Genomic DNA, 23,509 nt, shown 5'->3' on the forward strand with positions numbered 1-23,509 from the left:
TTTGTGCTAAATTTGGACAACTTCAAGTATACTTAGTCTACTTTAGACATATGTAGGGACTAATTAAATGCTTGATTAGTGATTAAAGTGTACTTTATTTGTATTCCAAGTACATTACAAATTCATTACAGTGTCTTCGAAACATACAAGCAATATACCATAAGTGTATTATATTTGAGTAAAAAGTATATGCTCAGGAATAGCTTTGGCTTATTCCAAATCCTACAAATTGCACAATTTGTCTTCAATAACAAATGCACATTAATAAACAAATATTACTTAGCGATACTTTGTACAATATACTTTTGTATACTATAATGTATTTTGAAAGTATACTTCAATGCATTATTATAATGATCATTTCCAGCACACAGTTAAAAATATACCTAAAATATATTTTAAGTAAAGTGCAAATAAATACACTTTTAAAAAATAAACAGAATTTTTTTATACTTAAAGTATATTTTTCTGAAATATATTTTTTAGAGAATATACTAAAGTACAATTATTTTAAAGTGTGTTAAAAGTTGTATTGTGAAAATAGGTAAAAGCATGATGCTAATATACTTTTAATATATCTAGAGATCTAATATATCTAATATATTTTTTTTAGTATATTTGCAATGTAGCCTACTATTGAATAAAGGAATGTATTTCAAATACAATAAAGTATACTTTTTTCATTAGGGATTGTTTATTCATTAGGGATTGTTTATTCATTAGGGATTGTTTATTCATTAGGGATTGTTTACCTCCCCTCCCCTCCCCTCCCCTCCCCTCCCCTCCCCTCCCCTCCCCTCCCCTCCCCTCCCCTCCCCTCCCCTCCCCTCCCCAAGAAAAAAATCCTGGAGCCGGCACTGATGACAAATGATAAAAGATCACCCACCTATTCATTCTCATCATCACAGCCCTCCTGCTGTCATGTTTAGAGTGCTCCTCTGTCCTGTAGAAAATATTTAGACAAATTTATTTTTTTGTCGTAAAGCAATTCGCTACATCGCGAGACCTGATATCACGCGATACTTCCCGATGCTGATGCTGAGGCCGGCTCGAGTTTTTTCACATAGTGTTTTTTAGCGCAGCGCATCTGTGTTGCACGTCACCACGTGGGCTCACTATTCGCCGACGCTGGTCATGTGTGTCATGCGTGTGACGTGCAACACAGAAGCGCTACGCAGTTCTACTACGTGAAAAAACTCGAGGCTCAGAGAGAAGGAAATAAATAGTGGAATAAAGTCGTTATTTTTGTTGTTTTTTTGCGCACAAAAAGTATTCTCGTCGCTTTATAAACTTAAGATTGAGCCACTGTAGTCACTTGAACTATATTAACGATGTCTTTAATGCATTTTCTGGGCCAGCAAGTTATAATGTCTTAGAAGCCTATGGAGGAGTGAGACAGCTCTCAGATTTCATCAAAAATATCTTAATTTGTGTTCCGAAGATGAACGAAGGTCTTATGGGGTTGGAACAACATGAGGGTGAGTAATTACTGACAGAATTTTCATTTTTGGGTGAACTAACCCTTTAAAGGACCAGACATTTTGAGTATTTTGAGCTAAAACTTCACATACACACTCCAGGGACATCAACAACTTATTTTATTTTACATTTACGTGAAAAGGGCATTATACCACCCCTTTAAGCATCACAACTGTTTTCAACATTGATAATAATGAATGCTTTTTAAGCACCAGATTGGCATATTAGAATGATTTCAGAAGGATCATGTGACACTATAAGACGGATAAATGACTGCATCACAGGGATAAATTACATTTCAAAATATATTCAAATAGCAAACAGTTATTTTAAATAGTAATATTTCACAATTTAACTTTTTTATCAAATAAATGTAGCATTGGTGAGCATAAAGACTCCGATATACTCACGGTGAATTTATGTTTGTTCTTCGCTTAGGGTTAAAACAAAGTTCAAAATATTATGTGACCAGCGGTATAATCTTATCGAACATCCGACACTGTCCACACTGCTGAGAGTGGCGTTTAGATGAATATGTAAATATGTGCTGCACACTTTTCTCTCTTTATAACAAAAATAAACACACAACAAAATGTAGAAAATTTAGCAAGTATTTTTTAAATAAAGCAGAAGAAAAGCATCTGATTATAGCAATTTGGATATGTCTGCAATTCAGAACTCTAGTAGGCTAAACATCACGTTTATTTATATAGCAATAGCACTTTATACAATAGATAGCTAAAAATCAAGCATCTTTACCGTATTAAACATGAAAACATTTCATCAGAAGTACAACTTAATTTTCTACAATATTAAAGCAGATTCCAGTGTGTTCATGTTTTCATTCGTGGACGTCTGACCTCGACGGACTGAACAGGAGAAATAAAGCGGAAAAGATTTTTTCTGGAAAGTTCACTTTGGCAAGCTGTTTCGAACTCCTAAAACGAACTCCAAACGAAGTGAAAAATGACGTTGCATCAGTTTGTTCTTCAATTTCACTTGAAGTATATCAGGGCCTTAAGAGACTTTTTCTAAATACATCTTACCAAACCCAAACTTTTGAACAGTGTATGGCTACACTATATCAATATATAAGAAAAAGTACATTCAATGAATGTGGTATTTTGAAACAACAACAAAAAACACACCTGTTCTTCATCATTGGAATTGGCACGCCTTGATACTGGAATCCATTCCCTAAAAATAAAGATAATATAAATGTAACATGGCAGCACTAGATGACCAAATGTTGGTGCAGTCTTCTGTACTGGTTATAAGCTGATTCTGGAGCCTCTAACACTGCACATTTTGAACATCCCTTTGTCTGACACACACATTTCAGGACTTTACTAATGAGCTGATGACCTCAATCAGTTGATTGATTATGGAGACATATGTGCATTATAAACAATTAGAGGTTATAAATTGCGGACCCTATTCACAGACTGATCATGATTATGCACTATTATTCTGACTTTCCACAAACATAAAATTTTGATTTTAGCAATGTGTTTTTTAAAAATATATTTTCATGAACAAACAAACAAAAACTGAATGTATAATATAACACAATAATTTGTATTTTAACATTGCTGCATTTTAACTTTTTTTTTTTTTTTTTTGTCAGGACATTTTGTTGATCGCTTGGTTTCTATTTCTGGAGCATCATGCTTATTATGATGGGATCATATAGGGATTGTCAAAGTTTTTTTTTTTCTTTTTTTTTTGTCACCTTACTGAATTTTTCGTCAACGATACCAGGGACACCGAAGCACCGGGGAACATGAAATTTGGTGGGCATGTAGCCCCACTAGACTTCTAAGGAAAAATTTCGTTTGGTGCCCGGGGGCCACTCCCCCCCCCCGCGCTGGGGCCCCCTTAAATTTTTCGTCAACGATACCAGGGACACCGAAACACCGGGGAACATGAAATTTGGTGGGCATGTAGCCCCACTAGACTTCTAAGGAAAAATTTCGTTTGGTGCCCGGGGGCCACTCCCCCCCCGCGCTGGGCCCCCCCAAACCCCAAAAAATGCAGTTTTTCCTAAATAACTACCTGAACCGTGGCACCGAGGATGAAGAAATTTTTATGGTATGTTCGTCTACTAGACTTTTACGGAAAAATTTCGTTTGGTCCCCGGGGGCCACTCCCCCCTCCCCGCGCTGGGGCCCCCGTAAATTTTTCGTCAACGATACCAGGGACACCGAAACACCGGGGAACATGAAATTTGGTGGGCATGTAGCCCCACTAGACTTCTACGGAAAAATTTCGTTTGGTCCCCGGGGGCCACTCCCCCCCCGCGCTGGGCCCCCCCAAAACCAAAAAAATTCAGTTTTTCCTAAATAACTACCTGAACCGTGTCACCGAGGATGAAGAAATTTTTATGGTATGTTGGTCTACTAGACTTTTACGGAAAAATTTCGTTTGGTCCCCGGGGGCCACTTCCCCCCCCCTGCGCTGGGGCCCCCGTAAATTTTTCGTCAACGATACCAGGGACACCGAAACACCGGGGAACATGAAATTTGGTGGGCATGTAGCCCCACTAGACTTCTACGGAAAAATTTCGTTTGGTCCCCGGGGGCCACTCCCCCCCCCGCGCTGGGCCCCCCTTAACCCAAAAAAATGCAGTTTTTCCTAAATAACTACCTGAACCGTGGCACCGAGGATGAAGAAATTTTTATGGCACATCAACCTAGCCCATAATCACTCATTTGTGATTTGCGCCCCTCCCATAAAAAATGAAAATGCAATATTATTCTGCTTTAATCGCCCCTATCTTCAGTGGAGATGTTCAGAACTGCACCATATTTCATGTGTATGATTAACTTGACAACCTCTGGGGGTATCCTCTGCTAAGTTTTGTAGAATTTCATCCATGGGGGGGTATAAAATAAATTCATTTATGTGCACATTTAGTGACTGTACACTCATCGGCCTGTAGATGGTGCTGTTGAGCGAAGGGTTGCTGGTTTAGGATGATACTGTCACACACACACATGCAGGAATACAAACAAACGCAAGCATGCACACACACTGACATCCACACGCACAGACACACACCCATACACACACATACAAATCCACATGCACAGACACACACAAACAAACACACACGCGCACACATGTACGCACACATACATACACGCACAGACACACACACACACACACACACACACAGACACACACATACACAAACACACACACATACACACACACACACACACACACACACACACACACACACACAGACAGACATGCACATACTATTACTTTTTTTAGGTATATACATAAACACGCAATACAGCCAAATTACTCCACGTCATTTATTTTTGTGGAAAGCCAGTGCAGGCCTGAGCGGCGGTCATATTTTGTACCGCGATGCGGTACATCTAGTTAGTTCTCAGATTGTTATGACCAATCTCAGTGGTTTAAAATTCTACTTCTCATAACTGCACATTAAAAATCAAATATAATATGACTGGCTGTGATTGTGTCAAAAAATAGCGTATAACTGGAAAAAGTGTTAATTCATGCTAGGTTTGGACATAATTTATTATTGTAGGGCAATATTAAAATATAACCAAAACAAACTAAAAATGTAAATACAAAAGCTTCAAACCCTCACGTCACACTGAGACAAATGAAGTGTTTAAACTCACGGCTTGGTTTTGAATATCACACCAACAGCACCGAGAAGAGCAGAGGTGATTAAAGAACCAAACAGACCCCAACAGACGGTGCTGGATTCTAGTAAAGAACGGTGGAGATACAGGAAGTGAAACATTGTCAAGTTCAAACTTCTACAACATTACTGTGGTTTTTTCAAAGGCTGACAAAGACTATAACCATTTATACAGACATGGGTTATCACAGATTAGATTTATCCTGATTCCCATGTCCAGAATTGAGATTAATATGATACAGGGATATCCAGTTAAAACAATTATATATCACAGTTTTGAATTTCCACATAATGTAGACTTTTAATCTTTTTGTATCTGATAAATGATAGCATGGATAATTATATTTTTAATGCCAAATGCATAAATGTAAATGTTCTGTTTGCTACCTCAATTGAAATTTAGCAAATAAGTTCATCATCATATGCAGCACACAACTTTTCATTGGATAAGTGTTTCAAGAATAACAAACAACATGTATCATAACCTATAAAAAAAATAAAATAAAAAATAGACTCACCAGTATGAACATTCACATACAGAGAACCTGATGAGTTTCCATACTGGTTTGAAGCATGGCAGATGTATAAGCCATTAAAGTCAGGGGACAGTTTTGGGACAGGAAGCTTGTTGTCTTTATAATAGAGAGTACTTTTATTCACTCTGTTAAAATAGAGAGATATGAAAGATCACTGAACACACTGGTAAAACAAGGTTGGATAACATCTGGAAAATTTGCCCACAAACACTTTAGCAACCACCCATTAACACCCCAGCAACCATTAAGAACTGCTCAACCTTCCATCTATCGGCCTCTCTCTCTGAAACCTACAAAAACCTTCATGCATCAAGCCTATGACCTTTGCCCCTGGTTAATAGACGCTCAAAAACAACAAAGTTGACATGAAATCTAAATTGACCCGATTTATTTTCTTAATGCATGTTACTGGTCTTATTGTAAATGATTCACATGTGAATTATTTTTTTTGACCTTGTAGTCTTCAAATCAAAATTGTATAACTTGCTCTCCCAGTGATACGACTCACTTGATGTCTATGACATGAGATCCATGTTGCAGTTAAGCCAATCACACTCAGATCTGCCTCCATTCCAGTATGCAGTGCTCACTTTTCACAATCCAATCAACAACTGATGGATGAAATCATGTCCCGTCTAATGTTTTTTTCTTGCTCACTAAGCCATTTCATAAGAAACATGTCCCAATATAGTAGTCAAATTCTAAAACCTGTGAACTTGGCAGTTTAGCCTCAATATGCAAAAGCAACTTGTCAGCTTTGTCCAGGCGTTAAAAAATGGTTAGCTTGAGAATAACTGCCACTAAGATTAAGTTGTTTAGTGACTATTTGTCAACATGCCTTTGAATCAATAACGTATTACCTTCTTGCTAATTATCTGTCTGATTTCCCTGTAAAGTTAAAGTAAATAGATAAAAAAGGAAATGCAAAATTCAGTGCTGAAATACAATACAAATGAGAAGAAAAGGAAGAAAAGTTCCAGGCCTTACAGACATCACTGTGCACTAAAATAGAAAATATCGTAAAAACACTGAAAAATAAACAAACACTAAATTTGGCTGAAATTATCAAGGCTTCTCCAGACAAATTATTATATAGAACTGAGTGCAGATTTTACTTGCAGTTTTATATTACCTAGTCCAGGTGTAGATGGTTGGTTCTGGGTTACTGTCCACTACACACTTGAATTCTTTAGCATTTGTTAGACTGTCAGGAATTATAACCACTGACTCTGGAGGATCTAGGAAAAGAAATTAGGTAGCAAAAATAACTAACAAGTGATGTTCCTCATGGCCGCATGGCACACACAAAACAAACACATCACAACCTGTTTAGTCTGATTCAAAAATGACTCTTGTGAGTTGGTTTTCATAGAATCATCCAAACGACTCAAATGTAGGAGTTTGCCAGTCTGACAAATCCTTTTCTGAATGAACTCACAGAATCCATCAGAACAGCTACTGAAAGGCTTATTTACTGAAATATAAGTTCATGTTAATGCATCATTGCTTCATTACAGCCATTAGTATACTCTTATTTTCTGTGCCATGAAGAAAGCAAAAATATGTTCACTTCATTATGATTATCGTCATCCCCTATTTTTTTCTGCACAAAAAACCCAAGACAATTTAATATAGATAATTGCATTTAGAATCTGAAGTTTGTATTTTATATGAAAAGTATATAACAGTCATTTGTATGCAAGGTGTTGGTTGATACTCCAAATACTTACAATGAATGTTTATTGTGTAGTTAATTACGAGGTCTTCTCTTAGGGTGTTGTGCTTCACCTCACACTGGATGTTCTTTTTATTTAAATGTTTGAATGGGACTCCAAGTAGGTAGGAAACAACAGTAATGGTCCTATTGGGGTTCACTGTATGGTTGGTTTCAGTCCTCAGAGAGTTTTCCAGATCTCCTAATCTCCACATCACTGCTGGATCAGGCCAAGCATTAGAGGCAACGCATGATGCCAATGTAGCCTCAAAACAACCAGTAACAGGTGCTTCCCCTTTCACACTGACCACAGGACGGGCTACATTTGAAATAGAAAAAAGATAATCATTAAATCATTCAACTGTAAAAACTAACTGGCTTTACTAACTAAAATAGCTTAGTCTGCTCTAGGTCTTCTCATAGCTCTAAAGCATGTGAAATATAAATGTAACAAATTTTTCTAACACATAGAAGAAAGGCCCCGATATACTCACGGCAAAGTTCTTTTTCGTTCTTCGCTTAAGGGTAATGTGACCAGCGGTACACTGTTTTTGAACATTTGACACCAACCACTGCTGAGAGCGTTTAGATAAATATGTAAATATGTGCTGTGTGCTTTCCTCTCGATAGCAAAAATAAACACACAACAAAAAAAAATGAGAAAAACGCACGCATTTTAATAAAGCATACAAAAAGCATCTGGTTAGCAACGTGGATATGTTTGCATGAGCTCTGCAATTCGGCACTCTAATAAAATCACATCACATTAATTTATATTAATGCACTTTCGATAGATTACGTAAAATCAAGCAGCTTTACCGTCTCAAATGAGAAAAAACACGTATGAGTGTCTTCTTTTTTCATCAGAAGTACAACTTCATTTTCTACAATAAAGCAGTGTGTTCATGTTTTCACTCGCGGACGTCTGACCTCGACGGACTGATCAGGAGAAATAGAGCGGAAACGATTGTCCATGTAAAAGAAGGCGGAGCCTCAGCGCACAACTATTACTTACTTGCTACAGGCAAATAGTACAAGTTTACCAGCCGTAGTGAACTTTTCCGGAAAGTCACATAAGTTCATTCGATTTTGTATATTGGGGGCCTTAACTCCCAAAACAAACTCCAAACAAACATTATTCCGGCCTGATTTTGTCCGAAAGGACGTCATATCAGTTCGTTCTTCGATTTCACTTGAAGTATATTGGGGGCCTAATTCCCAAAACAAATTCCAAATGAACTCTGTTTCTCCTGATTTTGTTCAAAATTATGTCATTTCAGTTCGTTCTTTGATTTTGCTTGAGGTATATCAGGGCCATAAGTCTGTTATGTAAGCATGAACTATTTTAAATAATTGAGTTGTTTGGGAATCAAAACACAGAGATATGCATATATGTCATTGCTGTAAATCAGAGAAAAAATATGAACAAGCCATCATACCAAAAACTGTGGCATTGATGTCCGTTTTAAATGCTCCACTAGGAAATAAGTTGAAAACGCATGTGTAGATCCCGTCATCTAGAAGCCTCATTCTGAGCAGCTGAATTGATCCATTTTTCTCTGAAACGTTTCCAATGAATTGTACTCTGTCCCCCAATCCATTTTGGTGTTCAGTTTTGCCATCTGGCCGAATGGCGAAGAATCTTTCCTCTACAGGCTTTTCTCTTGTATTTTTCATCCATATAATACGAGTTATACTTTCATCAGTCTCAGTCAGCTGACACAACAAAGTGGCATTCTCTCCATAAATGACTGTTGTATCATGACCAATAACCTTTACACCTTTAACAGAAAAAAGTGCACAAAGTACATGAATTAGCAAACACTGTACATAGAGATGTTCAGTTGGGCAAGTAGGATGAAGCAGAGCTGTTGACAATGCCTAGTGACTCAGAGAACCTTTAATGACTTACTTTCTTCTGCAGAACAAGTTTTGGTTACTCTTGACTTCTATTTGAACAAATGTCCCAGGACATAAAAAAAATCTGTATGTTCTACAAAATAAAGTCAGTCATACAGGTTTGGAATGACATGAGGTTGAGTAAATTATGACAGAATTTAACTTTTTGGGTGAGCTCATTAACAGCCACAGACACTCTTTCAGCATGGTCCTGCTGATAAAATTCCTTTAAGGTGTCATAAAACCCTAAAATAGATTTTTAAGATGTTAACATGAATATGTGCTCATATATTATTTTCAGTACTAAGGGGAAAGTGGTTATTTATTATTATTATTACTATTATAATTTTTTTTGCCATTTTTTCATTCTTCTGGTTGAAGCAAAGTAAATTTTAAGTAAAGCTACAGAAAGTGCACATTTTAGTGTAAACTCAGAATTGTGATTGGTACCAAGAAGCCATTAAGAACCATATTACATTGTTCTCCATATCATTCACAAGGATTGACCTCCAAATTATTTAGATCCGATAGCTACAGACAATAGTGGAAAATTGAGTTTCTCCCTTTTAGGGATACATAAGTTTAATGTCACTCGAAAAAGCAGATCATGGTGCATATCCTAAATGAAGTGAGATAGCTCTAGCTTTTTCAAGATCATATTTCATCTACTTCAGTGCTTCAAACATGAACCAGCACCATTTATAAGCTTTTATTCCATATATATTTAAATCATGATGATTGATTATTCAAACAAACAGAAAACTGATGCTGGTTCCAGAAAATAAAGTACATAATTATCAAAACTAATTTGATTTGTTATTTATAGTTTTAATAAATACATTTCTATCATGACAAATCTCTGAAGATTTTTAGCATGGTAATGGATATGACAATGTTAATGTTTTTGGTCTTGGCGGAATAGATTTGCTACACTGTTGATTATTGCTGTTGTAGATTATTGTACAGGGACTTGCAACTGTCAATACGCTGCTGTGAGCAAGTAAGACGCACTGCTTCAGCACAAATAGCATATTTAAAATGAGTTGTAGCAGATCTATACAGGTGGAGCTAAATACATTAGACAATAATGACCTATTTATTTTTGGCACTAATGTTACTTCACGCACAAGCTTCACAAAATGCTTACATAGTGCTTCAAGATGCTTTCGTTACCACATATGACATTTGGCTGGAAGTGATGGTTTATAGCAGGAGAGTCCAAATAGTTAGAGCTCCTTCAAAATTCTTTACATAGTAGACCTCACTAATGCACTGTTCACTTTAACTGAGCATGGGCAGTGCAGCAAAAATAGACTTGGCACCAAAATAATTCAGCCAAAAATAAACCTATAGTGCCGAAACAATTCAGCACTGCTACTTCTGCTCTGCGCTGCTCAGCGTGCTTGTGTGAATTCTCCAATCTGTTAACATGGGCTCTGAAAAAAATATGCAATACATATGCTGAATCAGGCCACAGCTGGTGAATTTTTAAGCACGGGAGTAGGGGTGGGCAATTTGATCAAAATCTTATTTCACGATATAAGACATTTTATTTTAAGATAACGATATCACAATATAGTTATCTTTGTTATTTTATTTGTTATTTAAAATAAGAACAAATCAGCAGATTTAAAACAATAGAACAAAATACAAATTAGGTTTTTCAGGCACAGTAGGTTTATTTAACATGTAGTCAGGGCTCCAGACTAGCGTTTGAGAGCTGTAGCACTCACAGAAAGTACACAGGTGTTCAAAGGTGATGTGACCTTTCCTTCTTTATACTTAGTATAGAAAATGTCAAACTTTGACAAAAAGGTATTTCTTGATGATTTCATATTTTATAATAGTGATTTTTACAAATTGAGACAATCTTTGAAAGATGAACAAATAATGTTTTTGGTAATCACATTAAAAATCACATTTAAATTGGATAATATTTAGAGCTTCGAAGAGCTCGAAAATGTATGAAGCACCTGAAAGTCCTTGAAAAGTGTTTGAATTTCATTCTCAAAAGGTTGTACGAACTCTGAAAAGAATGTAAAAACAGACTATTTCTTCCACAATACCATGGTTAGTCCGTTACAGTTAGCGAATGTTGGTGATTTGTGGAGTGAAAAGCCTTCTATAACTTATTCATTCATGGCACAATGTTTCTCCTGGTTTCCACGTCAGCACTGTTTGATCTGATATGGTTTATAACAGAATTCTGTGCAGAATTTGAATGCTTCTCATTGGATCTCCCAGGGCTGTGTAGTAACGGTGTCGCGTGATTAAAGATCGGCCCGGGAGTACCTGTTCTGAGCTATCGCTGCGCTGTCTATTATTGGTCTGAACTGATAAACTATGACGAGTGAAAAGTGCCACTTCCTTCACAGGAGAAGGAGCAGTCTACCCTTCTGTCCATTTTTTAATGGGATTAATAGAGTCTGCTTTCGAAACCGAATACTCACTGAGTAGGTACTTAATTTCAACAAGTACTTACATAACAAGCGCTAAAAGAGTATGTATATAGCCTGATCACGTTAAGTATGAATGCAATCCGGGACATCTGACATGCTGACGTTATCACAAGCGCAACAACACAAGTGAATCACTTTCCAGAACATTCTCATTCACCACCCTCTCCCCACCCTCATCCGGAATGCAGAATCCCTGACAACATTCAAAAGACAGCTGAAAACCCATCTCTTCCGTGAGCACTTAACCTTAAAAAAAATTAAAAATAATAAATAATAATTCCTTCCCCTTCCCTTTAAAAACCTCACTTGTCGGGTTTAAGCTACTCTGAATAATGCCTGAACTTTGTTTTTTTGAGCACTACTTGCGTTGTTTTTGCCTCTTCATGATGACTCGCTTAATTTTGTTCTAATCTGTAAGTCGCTTTGGATAAAAGCGTCTGCTAAATGACTAAATGTAAATGTAAACTTAAAAAATATGTGCGACAGGTTTAATTCATCAATCTGTAAATATCTTGATATTGATTAAACTTGCTCATTTTGTGGGCTTGTTGAAGAATCAAATGCCCATTTATTTTGTGATTTTAGTAACAATACATTTAAGGTTGATTTAAGTTCTTATATTTTTAACCCTACTAATGGGACCCACAGTTTCATCCATAAAGATTTTATTTTATATTAAGATTTAATCGTCATCTCTTCAGACATCCCAAGTCTCCCGGAAATTCCGGGAGTCTCCCTCATATTGATAGCGGCTCCCTGATGCCCGCAAATCAGTTAAAATCTCCCGGAAGCAAGAGCGCGCAAGTGATCATACCAAACGTGTGATCAAACGTGGTAACAAGAAACACATACTTGACATAGACACATGGCAAATAATGAGGGCTTAAATACACACAAGGACTATTGACAAACAAGACACACCTGAAAGCAATGAACAAAGAACTAATGAGAGCAAAGGAAACCTGACAAAGGGAGCACATGGCAGGATCACACGAGGGCCAGGGAATCACATGACAAGACAGGAAATAATGACCTTGACAGACTGCAAATTAAGGCATGAAATAAAACCAAAACAAGACGAGACAGTTGAGTCGGTTATATATAGGCCTCCTCTCAAGCTGGCTGGATAGATAATTTGAACGTGTTCCTCCTGAACTTTGTTAATAAAACAGTTGTTCGGGTAATTGTTCTGTGCTTGTGTGGTTTATTTAATTGGTTTTTGGTTAAATGCCTGAAATAAGGTCTGTGGTGAACACAAGCTAAAGAAATCTTTACGTTTTATGCTATGACATAAAATACATCAGTAATACAGTAATAATATGATTTTTTAAAAGCTTTTACTTGTCTTGCTAACAAGTGGTTAAATGGAACTACAGAGGTTACAAAAAACAATAAACGTCATCAGCCGAACAGGAAAACTCATCTCCTCACCAGTCCGCTTTCACAGCCTTTTAATCACACTCTTGCAAACTATACTAACTCGAACTTTCAGGGAAAATGTTTTTAAACAAAGACTGAAAGAGTTCAGAAGCTTAGTAATGGTGACGGTGAAGTCATGCAAACGCGGTGTAGTTTGTTTAGCCACGATTAGCTTTTGACTACTGATGATTGCATTTACGCTTCAAAATTCAAGTTGTTCATTTGTGAAGATTATCACGATGAACAAAACGTGTAAGAATCATAAGCTGTTGTTAGTCACAGACCTAATTTTCTGAAATAATCCAAAAGCCAATGGAAAAATTACATTGGGTTTTTATCATTACGACATTACTTCAGAACTAAAGTCGCATGCTAGTTAACGTCATCATTAAAACACACAGGCAACCCTGTGGAGTGGGGGTTTAAGGTCAACTTTAGGGATATGGACTAATTGGGTCACAGACGATTAGTCCAAATTGCAGACCCTCAAGCAATTTTACTGATAAATTCCAGAATCACAGCATGTATGCAATCCTCAGACAGCTCCTTTCTACTTGAGGATGGAAGTCCAAAATCTAAATTGTTGATTGAGCAACATTGAATCATTGTTATGATTCAGCAACATTTCAAATCACCAATACAATCATACAAATATGGGTATTTTTCTTCAATTGCTTTCTAGAGCAACAGAAAAAACAGTGCAAAAACATGTGACTGGCTGTTTTAACTGAAAACTGGGCAAATTAAATGTATCTCTGCCTGATGAGAAATAATTTTTATATTTTTATAAAAAAAAAAATATATATATATATATATATATTAATGTGTAATCGAAAATCCTCTAATATATGATCATTTATAATAATTAAATATTCATGTGTAATTTTGTTGAATAACTAAACGATAGAAGTAAGACAAACAGAATCCCAGTCAGGGATCCCAGTTCAAGGATTTTTATTGTAAAAAAGTAACACTTTAGTTTAGGGTCTAATTCTCACTATAAACTAGTTGAATATTAACATATGGCAGGGTTTTGATAATCACTGAGGTCCCAAACGTGAGGTTGTTAGGGGGGTTTGGGTGCTCCTCCGAGAACATTTTTATTTATCTGATCTACATGTGTGCAATTTAAGATGTTTTGAAGGCCAAAAAAAACAAACAAGGATAACAATAGCTTTAAAACCATGTCAGTGGGCAGTAGATTATTTTTCTCCATCACCCTCTTTTTTTATTTGTTTTTATCTTGCCCTGTCTCTTCTCCTCCTAAATCTGAGATTTGACTGATATAGGCTTTTCATTTTTGTCTGTGTCAGTGAAGAAAGTAAACATTGGGTCAACTGACTGGTTGATTTATGTATAATTTTCTCAGACACGTTAATTTACTGAAGGCAGGAAAGGCAACTAAGTTTATTAAATTAATTCACAATATGTACACATTCATTATTGATCTTATGCCTAATACAGGGCCATACAGGGCTTTATAAACACAGAGGTCCTAGATTTGAGGTTGTTAGGGGGTTTAAAAATGTGATTGCTCTGCATACAGTATGTGCATTTCAAAATGTTTGAAGGCCAAAAAGGGATAAGACATAGTTTTAAAACCATGTCAGTGGGCAGTCGATTATTTGTCAACCTGCTCTCTCCTCATCTCCATCACTCTTTCTTTTTCTCTGTCTCCTTTCCTTATCCTGCACTGTCTCTTTCCCTCATATAGCAGAGCTTATTAAATTTACTGAAGGCTACATGTATCGTAGCCTATTCATTCTCAATATGTACACATTCATTATTAACCTTGTGCCTAATATGATAACGGCTTTATTAATGTTTCTTGTCCCCTCGCAATGACAGTAGGCCTAAACTAATTATTACATTACATGAATCACGTTATAGGCCTATTTTCAGTTCAAAATGGTGAAATTAGACAAAAGTTTATTAGTTAAACTAATAAACTGCAAAAATTCGCGCTCTGGCAGCTTCTGTGAAAATAAAGCCCAACTATTTTTATTTGATTGGTCATCTCAAATATTCTGACATTGACGAGCAGTTACAGATAAGGCTCAGGTGAACACACACACACACACACACACACACACACACACACACTGTCCTCTGTTTCAGACGTGCGCTCTGCTCGCCATTGCGCTCGCGGATTGAAGATGAAGAACGCGCTGATTATAAAAGACGGGGCGAAGCCTTAAGTCTGCCGCCGTTTTCATCTTTTTTTAACGGGGACTGAAGCGAACACGAATTAGTGTATCCTACACTTAATCACAATTTTTTAGAGGGGCTAGGCAGAAGCCCCCCTAAAAAAGGGCCCAGTAGGCTATGATCCCAGTCAAACACTATAGGCTATAGCCTAATGCTAATGCATAAAATACAGGCCTATATTTTTAATTGAAGGTACATCATAATAGCAATAGATTATGAGCTCAGATTAAATGTTTCCACCAGGTTATGATGAATAACGGAAAACTAATAAATTAAATAAAAACTGTATGATGGCATTACAGTTGCTACAAATCTAATCCATCTAGTCAAATCTTAACTTAACAAATTGACAAAAACTTTTTAATATCCAAAAAAATTATTCACAGATCACTTCTATCCAATAACAAATTAGGGGTGAGTTGCTATTCATGTTATATAGACTACATAGCCTATGATAAAAGATAATGACTTTCAAACCTGAACCAAACATATTTTTATTCAAAGATCAAAAGTCTGTCATTAGTCTGCCACAAACAAAAAACAAAAAAAAAACATTAAAATCATGAACTCAAATGTCATTGTGAAAAACAAAAAACAAAACAATGACTGTTGTAACAGTGCGTAAATCAGACCTTTCAGGCTATAGCCTAGCGCTAATAAGCCTTGTGCCAAAATTATTATTACAACTAAATTGTTGGTCATTAAATAAGAAAACTAAATAATTGTGTAGATCAGTGGTTTCCAAACCTGTCCTGGATTTAACCAATGTGATAATGAGCTTCAGGTGTGTTTGATTAGGGAGACAAAGAACACGTGCAGTGTTGGGGGTAGGCTACTCCAGGACAGGTTTAAGATGATTTCCTTTGTGAAACCCGACATCAGATCAAAGTATTTTGTTGCACACAGTGCTGCGACCAATCAATGACTCCTTTACGACTGGAATAAATCCACATTCACTGTCCTCGCGGCTGCTGCAACTACGGTATCTTTGTAGAACTTAAAAAATAAAAAATAAAAAAATAAAAATGCTGCAGCCACTGAGCAGCCGGCGGGGGCTAGATGTAGGACAACTCAACCTCCACGGAAAGTTTTTAATGTTTATCAGACAATAACCAGGCTACACAAGATTTTGCTTTAGTATAATTTTCGGGACAACAGCTTAGATTTCGAGACTATACCGAATATTTCGGGATGTCTGGTCACCCTATAGGTAAAGGCTACACAACAAAGGCTTAAGCTTAATCTTCGCTTGTAAACTGATGGCTTCTTTTTTTCTTTGTGTGAAAATTACGCCCCCTCTGTCATCATACTAGGCTAGTACAGATAACAGCACATTGATAACCATTCATACAGCCTACTCACCTGAAGTTCTTGCGTAGATGAATGTAAATAAAATAAAATCAAGCATCAGTGTCACGGGAGAGAAAGGGAGCATTTCGTTATGTTTTTAAACAGTCCATCTCCAAATAGGCTACCCTTCATTGATTGTATTAATTAGTGATGTGACATTTGAACCGAGGCGTCGGAGCTTGTGTCGAGAGAAAAAATGGGCGTGCCAGATGAAGCCGCGATTCGAGGCTTTGTGTTGGGCTGCGTTCCATTCCAAAGTTGTCATGCCCTTCACTTGCTAACTTCCCTCCGTCTCGTTCACTCGGATGTACGTCATTGCGAGTGCCCACTACTGGCGGAAACTGCAATGGGCTGAATTGGAACGTCCTAAGCCCTTGATCACTTGGAATCAGCTATGTAGTTGATTTATTATTTACATTTTTTTCCCTTTAAGAATTTGTTTAATGCAGCATCCAAATGTTTATATGTGTGTTTGGGTTGTTTTAAATAAATAAATATATATATAATATAAAAGGGGGCACTATAAGGAGTTTGAATGAGGCAGTATCATCTTAATATAGAAAATTAAAAACAACTATTTTATATGGGCAATAAGATTACAATTAGGATTTAGTGCAAAATCAATTTATGTTGTTATAATTACTCTTCCAATTAAATAATTCAATGTCAATGCCAGTTTAACTGTCTGATGCTCAGTGTGGGCTCTCACTCTCTGAGCTGCCTCATCCTATGGAAGTAGTATAGACATTTAATTTAATATTATACAGTTAAAGTATAAATTGAAATGATATACAGATTACAACAGTTATAAACTCACACCGGGGTAAAATGCGCATTTGACTTAATTCTCTTTTATACCACTCGATGGCACAAATTCTGCTCAGCACTTTTTTTCATAAACGCTTTTGATGATGGACTTGGAAATTTGGCTTATCATTGACTTGATCAAAGTTGATTCTGTGCTAATTTAATCTACTATTTTATATATATTTTTTAATGTTTTAGACTTATGTAGCAATTTAAATACAAAGATCTCAAGAATCTTGTTTCTGTATTTTTAAAATGAAAATTATGACAGATAGCCTATATTTATTGAACAAACATTTATTATTTAATTTATCAAAATAACTCCAAAAATTTTATAAACTTTGCTAAAGTGATTGGTTTGAACAAGTATCAACTTAGACATTATTAAAAGCATATTAATTTAGCTTAAGTATTTGTATCAATACTTTGTGTCTTACCATGCTGGTTTTACCCCGTGTGTACCTCCTTGCCACCTCATACATTAATAAGATTTTTAAACAAACCACCTTTCTGATTTATTTTCACACAAAATCTGTTGCTCCATCAATTTTCAAACATATATTGTTCTGCAATCATACACTATAGTGAAAATTATAATTCTTGTTCAATCAAATTATTTAACCTGATCTAATCTAATATAAATAACACTAATAAATAAATCACGAATAAATAAATACAATTTTCTGTTGTCTGCAGGTTTTGTAGACAAAAAAACAATGCCTTCACAAAATTAAAAGAACAGAGTGAGAAAGAGCAAAGACAAAGCCTATTCAACATTGCAAAAATTGAATCAAAGTTCTAGAAAGCCAGAGGGTAAATCATTATGTATAGAATATTTAGCAGACAGTTTTTCACACTTTAACTCCTGTAAATATATTTCCCATTATAATCAGTTGCCTTAGTTGATATACTAGCCTAGTATCTATCTATAACATACATCATATTTATAATATTTTAATGAGACCATATTAACATTATACATAATTAAAAGGTAATATACTATATATTATCTAAATGTGTTCTAATCTAAATGAATAGTAGGCTACCTTAGTATAGTAGGTTACAAGGGGGCTAACGGCACAAAACACATTTGCTTTTCTTCCAAGAACATGGATGTTGCACGATTTGTTAGCACTATTTGAAGACCAGGAGCAAAACATTTTGCGACAGAAATACAAAAACATATTACCAAAATACTCATTTTGTGGATCGACTACTGTCTGTAATGTGGATTGTAATTTGTAATCGACCAGTGAATGGGACGACATTCTATTCTGAAACTGTCGTCGGAGAGCGGGCACATGCTTGTCTACCAGGGGGGCAGGGTTTCATATTATTTTGAAGTAGCCCCGGGCGCCGCCATTGGCTAGCGGACCATCACCTGCTGTTAGCATCCCATTGACTCCCATTCATTTTGGCGTCACTTTGACAGCGAATAACTTTACATCTGAGGCGTTTAAAGACTCCATTTGTCAATTATTTATTTCTAAAGAAACACGAAAATGTATAAAAGGCTCCATTACCTTGTATCTTACGTTATGGCCCCGTAGAAGCAGTTTTTGTAAAAATAGGCTAACGATTGCGTCATAACCACACGACTCTCTGTCGCACAGTAGAGAGATTACCGTATGGACAGGAGGAGAAGCTCACGCGCAATCGGGGGGACGTGTAGGCAAAATGACAAAGTAATTAATCAGAATACTTGGCAAAAGTTTCTCCTGCTCCTAGCTCATGGACACCTCCTACTCACACTCTCCGTCTCTGCAAGTTTCGTAAGGGAATGATTCAGATTTCTCTCGGCACAGCTACTAGTAGATAGACGGGTTGCTCACGTCACATCTATGTCGTCAAGCTCAGTTTGAGTCTGCGCAGTACGCTCGACCATCAGGAAGTTAGTGCTTCTATTTGACTTCACTTGTCTCCGTTGAATCCAATGGGGTCGCTGTGTCCAGTTTATATCATAGACTGTAAAAAATATGGACAAAGCGTCTGTGACGTCACCCATAGACTTTCTGAAGAACGGGCGACATGTTTCACACATTTTAGCCCTTTTGGCCTTCCATACTTCAAGTATGGAAGGCCAAAAGGGCCAAAATGTGTGAAACTGTCGCGTTAACGCGTATTTACGTGTTAACACGCAATTTACGCGTTAACACGTCATTACGCGTTAACGCGTATTTACGTGTTAACGCGTAAATGACGTGTTAACGCGTACCTAAATTTGGGACATTAGCACCACCTACTGGTTTGGTGCTGCTCTTGCTCAAACACAGAGAACCTAAATTAAGCTTGTAAATAGCAGTTTTTAAGGTGAAAATACATGTTCAACAATGACTTTTCAGAATAATTACAGCATATTTTAAATGGGCATATTTAGACAGTTAACTATAACTGTTCAAGCCCTAAAAGTCATGACCATTTTCACAATCACAATAGAAATTGTGTAATATATTTACACATTTCTCCAAACAGTATTTACATGTACACTTATACTGTAGCATATTTCTAAAGTATCTTTTTATAATTGAACCACTATGCATTATTTGTTAGAGAACCCCTTCTGTTAACACCATTAAGCCTTGAATCTGAGAATTTAGAAGAATCTGAGATTTGAGATGCATTGTTTTGCAGTATTTTTCGAAGATAACAAGCTCAATAAAATATAACAAATAATATATATATATATATATATATATATATATATATATATATATATATATATAGGCTATAAAGGTGGTTATAAATTAGAATGTCTTGGAAAAGTTAATTTTTTCAGGAATTCAACTTAACAGGTGAAACTGTCCATAAGCAAAAGTGGCCCAAACCAAGTATTGAGTACATATGCATTATACTTTTCAGAGAACCAACATTTCTGTATTTAAAATCCTTTTTTTGTTGATTTCATGTAATATAAAAATTTTCTGAGATTTTGAATTTGGGGGTTTCAAAAGCTGTAAGCCATAATCATCAAAATTATAACAAATAAAGGCTTGAAATATCTCACTTTGCATGTAAAAAGTGTATATTAGTTTCACCTGTAAAGTTGAATTCCTGAAATAAATGAACTTTTCCACGACATTCTAATTTATTGAGAAGCACCTGTATGTATATGTGTATATATATATATATATATATATATATATATATATATATATATATATATATATATATATATAAATATATATATATATATATATATATGCTATATTACAAAGTTATATTACAACACACACTACACACAAACACAAACACACACACACACATGCGTAATAATAATAATCTAAAGTGATTGGCTTGAATTTTTAATAAATGAAATGAAACAGAACTTCTGCTTTTCTTTTTTTACAATGGATATTACATTGTGAAATCATGAATATAGGACCAAAAGTAATAATATATATTTTATTAATACTACACAGAACAAGAGATTAATCTATATTCTCGCCAAAATGTTGGATAGATTTGGAGTGCTAATACACTCGTGATCTATCTATTCAGTTTCCTGGAAGTTACCCTTCCATCAGTGTCGTTGCTCATGATGGCTCATGACTCATGAGGTATGTTCAGCGTAGTGCTTGAGTCACTCTATCATGAATAATTCAAATAAAATAAAGGTGTTGTGTCACGGTGACACCGCCTGTCGTTACTGTTTGTAATCATTCTCATGACTATTAATTTGGTGACGCACACCTTCGTTTTATTGTATTTATTCATGAGATTGCGAATAAGCGCTTACCTCATGGATACGATGAGCCTACGTCACCTGGCATCTTCCGTTCGGTGCGCGCCCGTGATGAGAATCGTATAGAGAGCCGGGAATCCATACATCGTTTTTCCAAATTATATATTACACTTCTTTACAGGTAACTGTGAACAAACTAGCTTTCGGTTATAATAAACACTGTTAAACATATTACGGTGGGTTGACAATATATATTTTTTTTAAACTTTATTTAAGTTTGTCATGAGATTGTTGCTTCGCAATTAGCGCGACAGCCTGCCATTATATGCAATACATCAAAAATACCGTTGCATGGAATCCATAAGAGTTGATGTTTCAGAGTTATGCATTTTCTTCGACTCACATATTTGGTCATTTAACCTCCTGTGATATGTCTATTAACAGCGAGTTATAGTACTAGAATAGGCTAGCCTATGTCTTAACACATTTAATCATTTTTTCCCCCTGAGTTTCCCCACATTTGTATGGTATTTACAAGATAATTATCGATATCAATTATATATAAAAAAATAAATACTTTAAAGGGACATTGTGTAGGAATTACTCCCATCTAGTGGTGAAATTGTATTTTGCATTCAAACGAATAATGCTCTCCAGCGCCTCACTTTTTCAAATGCGCGTTGCATCTACGGTAGCCGTTATGTACCAAAAAGCTATGACAGAATGTCTTATAATAGCACTTCGAGTTTCTCTTACGAGAGGTACTCTCGTACTGCGTAAATCTTACGCTAGGGGAAATCTCTTTTCCACGAGATACTGAAGCCAAAAAATTATCCTTAATTTTGAAATAATGTAAAACGCGTTGCGGCAGCATGCAGACACAGGCGAGACGGCTTGTGCGCCTATTGGCTGCCCTGCGGCAACTGCAGCAGCCTATCGATAAGGCCCACTCGTGACGTCAGCTCCAATGGGGGCGCTTCGCGCCCAATACGTCACGTCCCGCCAGAATGGGCGTGGTCTAGGGCTATAAACATAGCTTCGAGAGGCTAGCTCACTGATTTTTCATCTCTTCAGCGAAGCTCTCGCATCGCTGGATCCGGAGAGAAGCCGCGCCGTCTGAAAAAGCCTTTCAGCGGGACGAGTCGACACTCTGAAGCCGCTGGCCGCGCCGCCTTCAGTCGCCTTCCTGCTGCGCTATCCGGCGTTATATCCTTTCTCTGCTACTGTGTTTTGTATATGTGTGTGTGCTCGCCGCCGCGACACACACTCTCATTGCACTAAAAGAGCCGGGCGTCTTTTTCAAGACGCCCCTTTCCTGAGGATCACGCAGCTCTCGCGCTCGCGCTCGCGCTCGCTGACGGCGACCGCCCTCACTGCGAGCCAGTTACTGCCTGGTGACTCTGAGGACTCACCTGGCATCCTTCTCCGAGACTGCTCCTCCGCCCCCCCCAACCCGCAAAGCTCGCCGGTGCGCCCGCTTGCCTTGCCTGCTTGGGGGATGATACCTGCTCTCCCTCTGTTCGAGCCGCGCAAACCGCGCCGTTCACAGGGGATGTCAGGAGCGGACGGTCACGGGGCTAGCTTTCTCTCTCCCTCTGTTCGAGCCGCGCAAACTGCGCCGTTCACAAGGGAGGCTGGAAGCGGACGATCGGGGTTAGTTTTTCTTTACGTTACAAGAAAGCTATCCTGCCCTTGCGCCCCATTCACGCGTCACTCACCGGCGAAAAGACAACTCAGTTCCCTGATTAGGCGACTGGAAATATCAATATTGCAGCAAACGAGCCTGTTGTAACAGGCACGCTTGCAAGCAAACGCCGAAGAAAACATGTTGACGCTCTCTTATATGCTCATGCATCTATACACCTTTGTGTTCCCCCCCTGTGGCTCAGTGGCGGAATCTTAGGTTTTTCGCACGAGAGATCGGGGTTCGAATCCCGGTCTAACGGCAGATATATTATGCCGCCAATGCTTCGCTCTGTCAGTTCCCTGAAAGGCGACTGCAGATGTGCATTTTGCAGCCAACGAGCGCGCTGTGCAACCCGCTCGCCTGCACCCAAACACCGTTTCTATGGTTCCCGTGCGTCACTGGCGAAAGGAGAAAAGGGTGTTTTAGCCCCGCTGCGGCCGGGCCGACCTCCACTCCTGACACATTTCTCATTCCCCTCTTAAGTTCAGGTGACTGGAAATGTCAATATTGCAGTGAGCGAGCCTGTTGTTTTGCACGCACGCCTGCAAACAAACGCCAGCATGTTGATGCTCTTTGATAATACTCGC

General features: G+C 37.2%; 1 protein-coding gene across 4 annotated transcripts in view; it reads right to left on the minus strand.

Moving 5' to 3' along the window:
• LOC309503139 (nectin-3) overlaps positions 1–23,509 on the minus strand; it is a 57,499-nt gene that overhangs the window by 6,694 nt on the left and 27,296 nt on the right. For 2 of the 4 annotated variants that reach the window (XM_082175850.1, XM_082175851.1), the window contains exons 2-8: positions 8,851–9,192; positions 7,428–7,730; positions 6,830–6,935; positions 5,680–5,822; positions 5,139–5,226; positions 2,628–2,676; positions 887–943 (exon numbers count right to left, since the gene is read on the minus strand). In XM_082175850.1, coding sequence (XP_082031976.1) covers positions 926–943; positions 2,628–2,676; positions 5,139–5,226; positions 5,680–5,822; positions 6,830–6,935; positions 7,428–7,730; positions 8,851–9,192 — 1,049 coding nt within the window. In that variant the 3' untranslated portion in view covers positions 887–925. Of the gene's footprint in view, positions 1–886; positions 944–2,623; positions 2,677–5,138; positions 5,227–5,679; positions 5,823–6,829; positions 6,936–7,427; positions 7,731–8,850; positions 9,193–16,758; positions 17,226–23,509 lie in introns of those variants that run through there. The other 2 variants (XM_082175853.1, XM_082175852.1) reach the window with 2 other exon arrangements.

This window comes from Leuciscus leuciscus (assembly GCF_965113295.1).
Source record: "Leuciscus leuciscus genome assembly, chromosome: 7".
Lineage (NCBI taxonomy): Eukaryota > Metazoa > Chordata > Actinopteri > Cypriniformes > Leuciscidae > Leuciscus > Leuciscus leuciscus.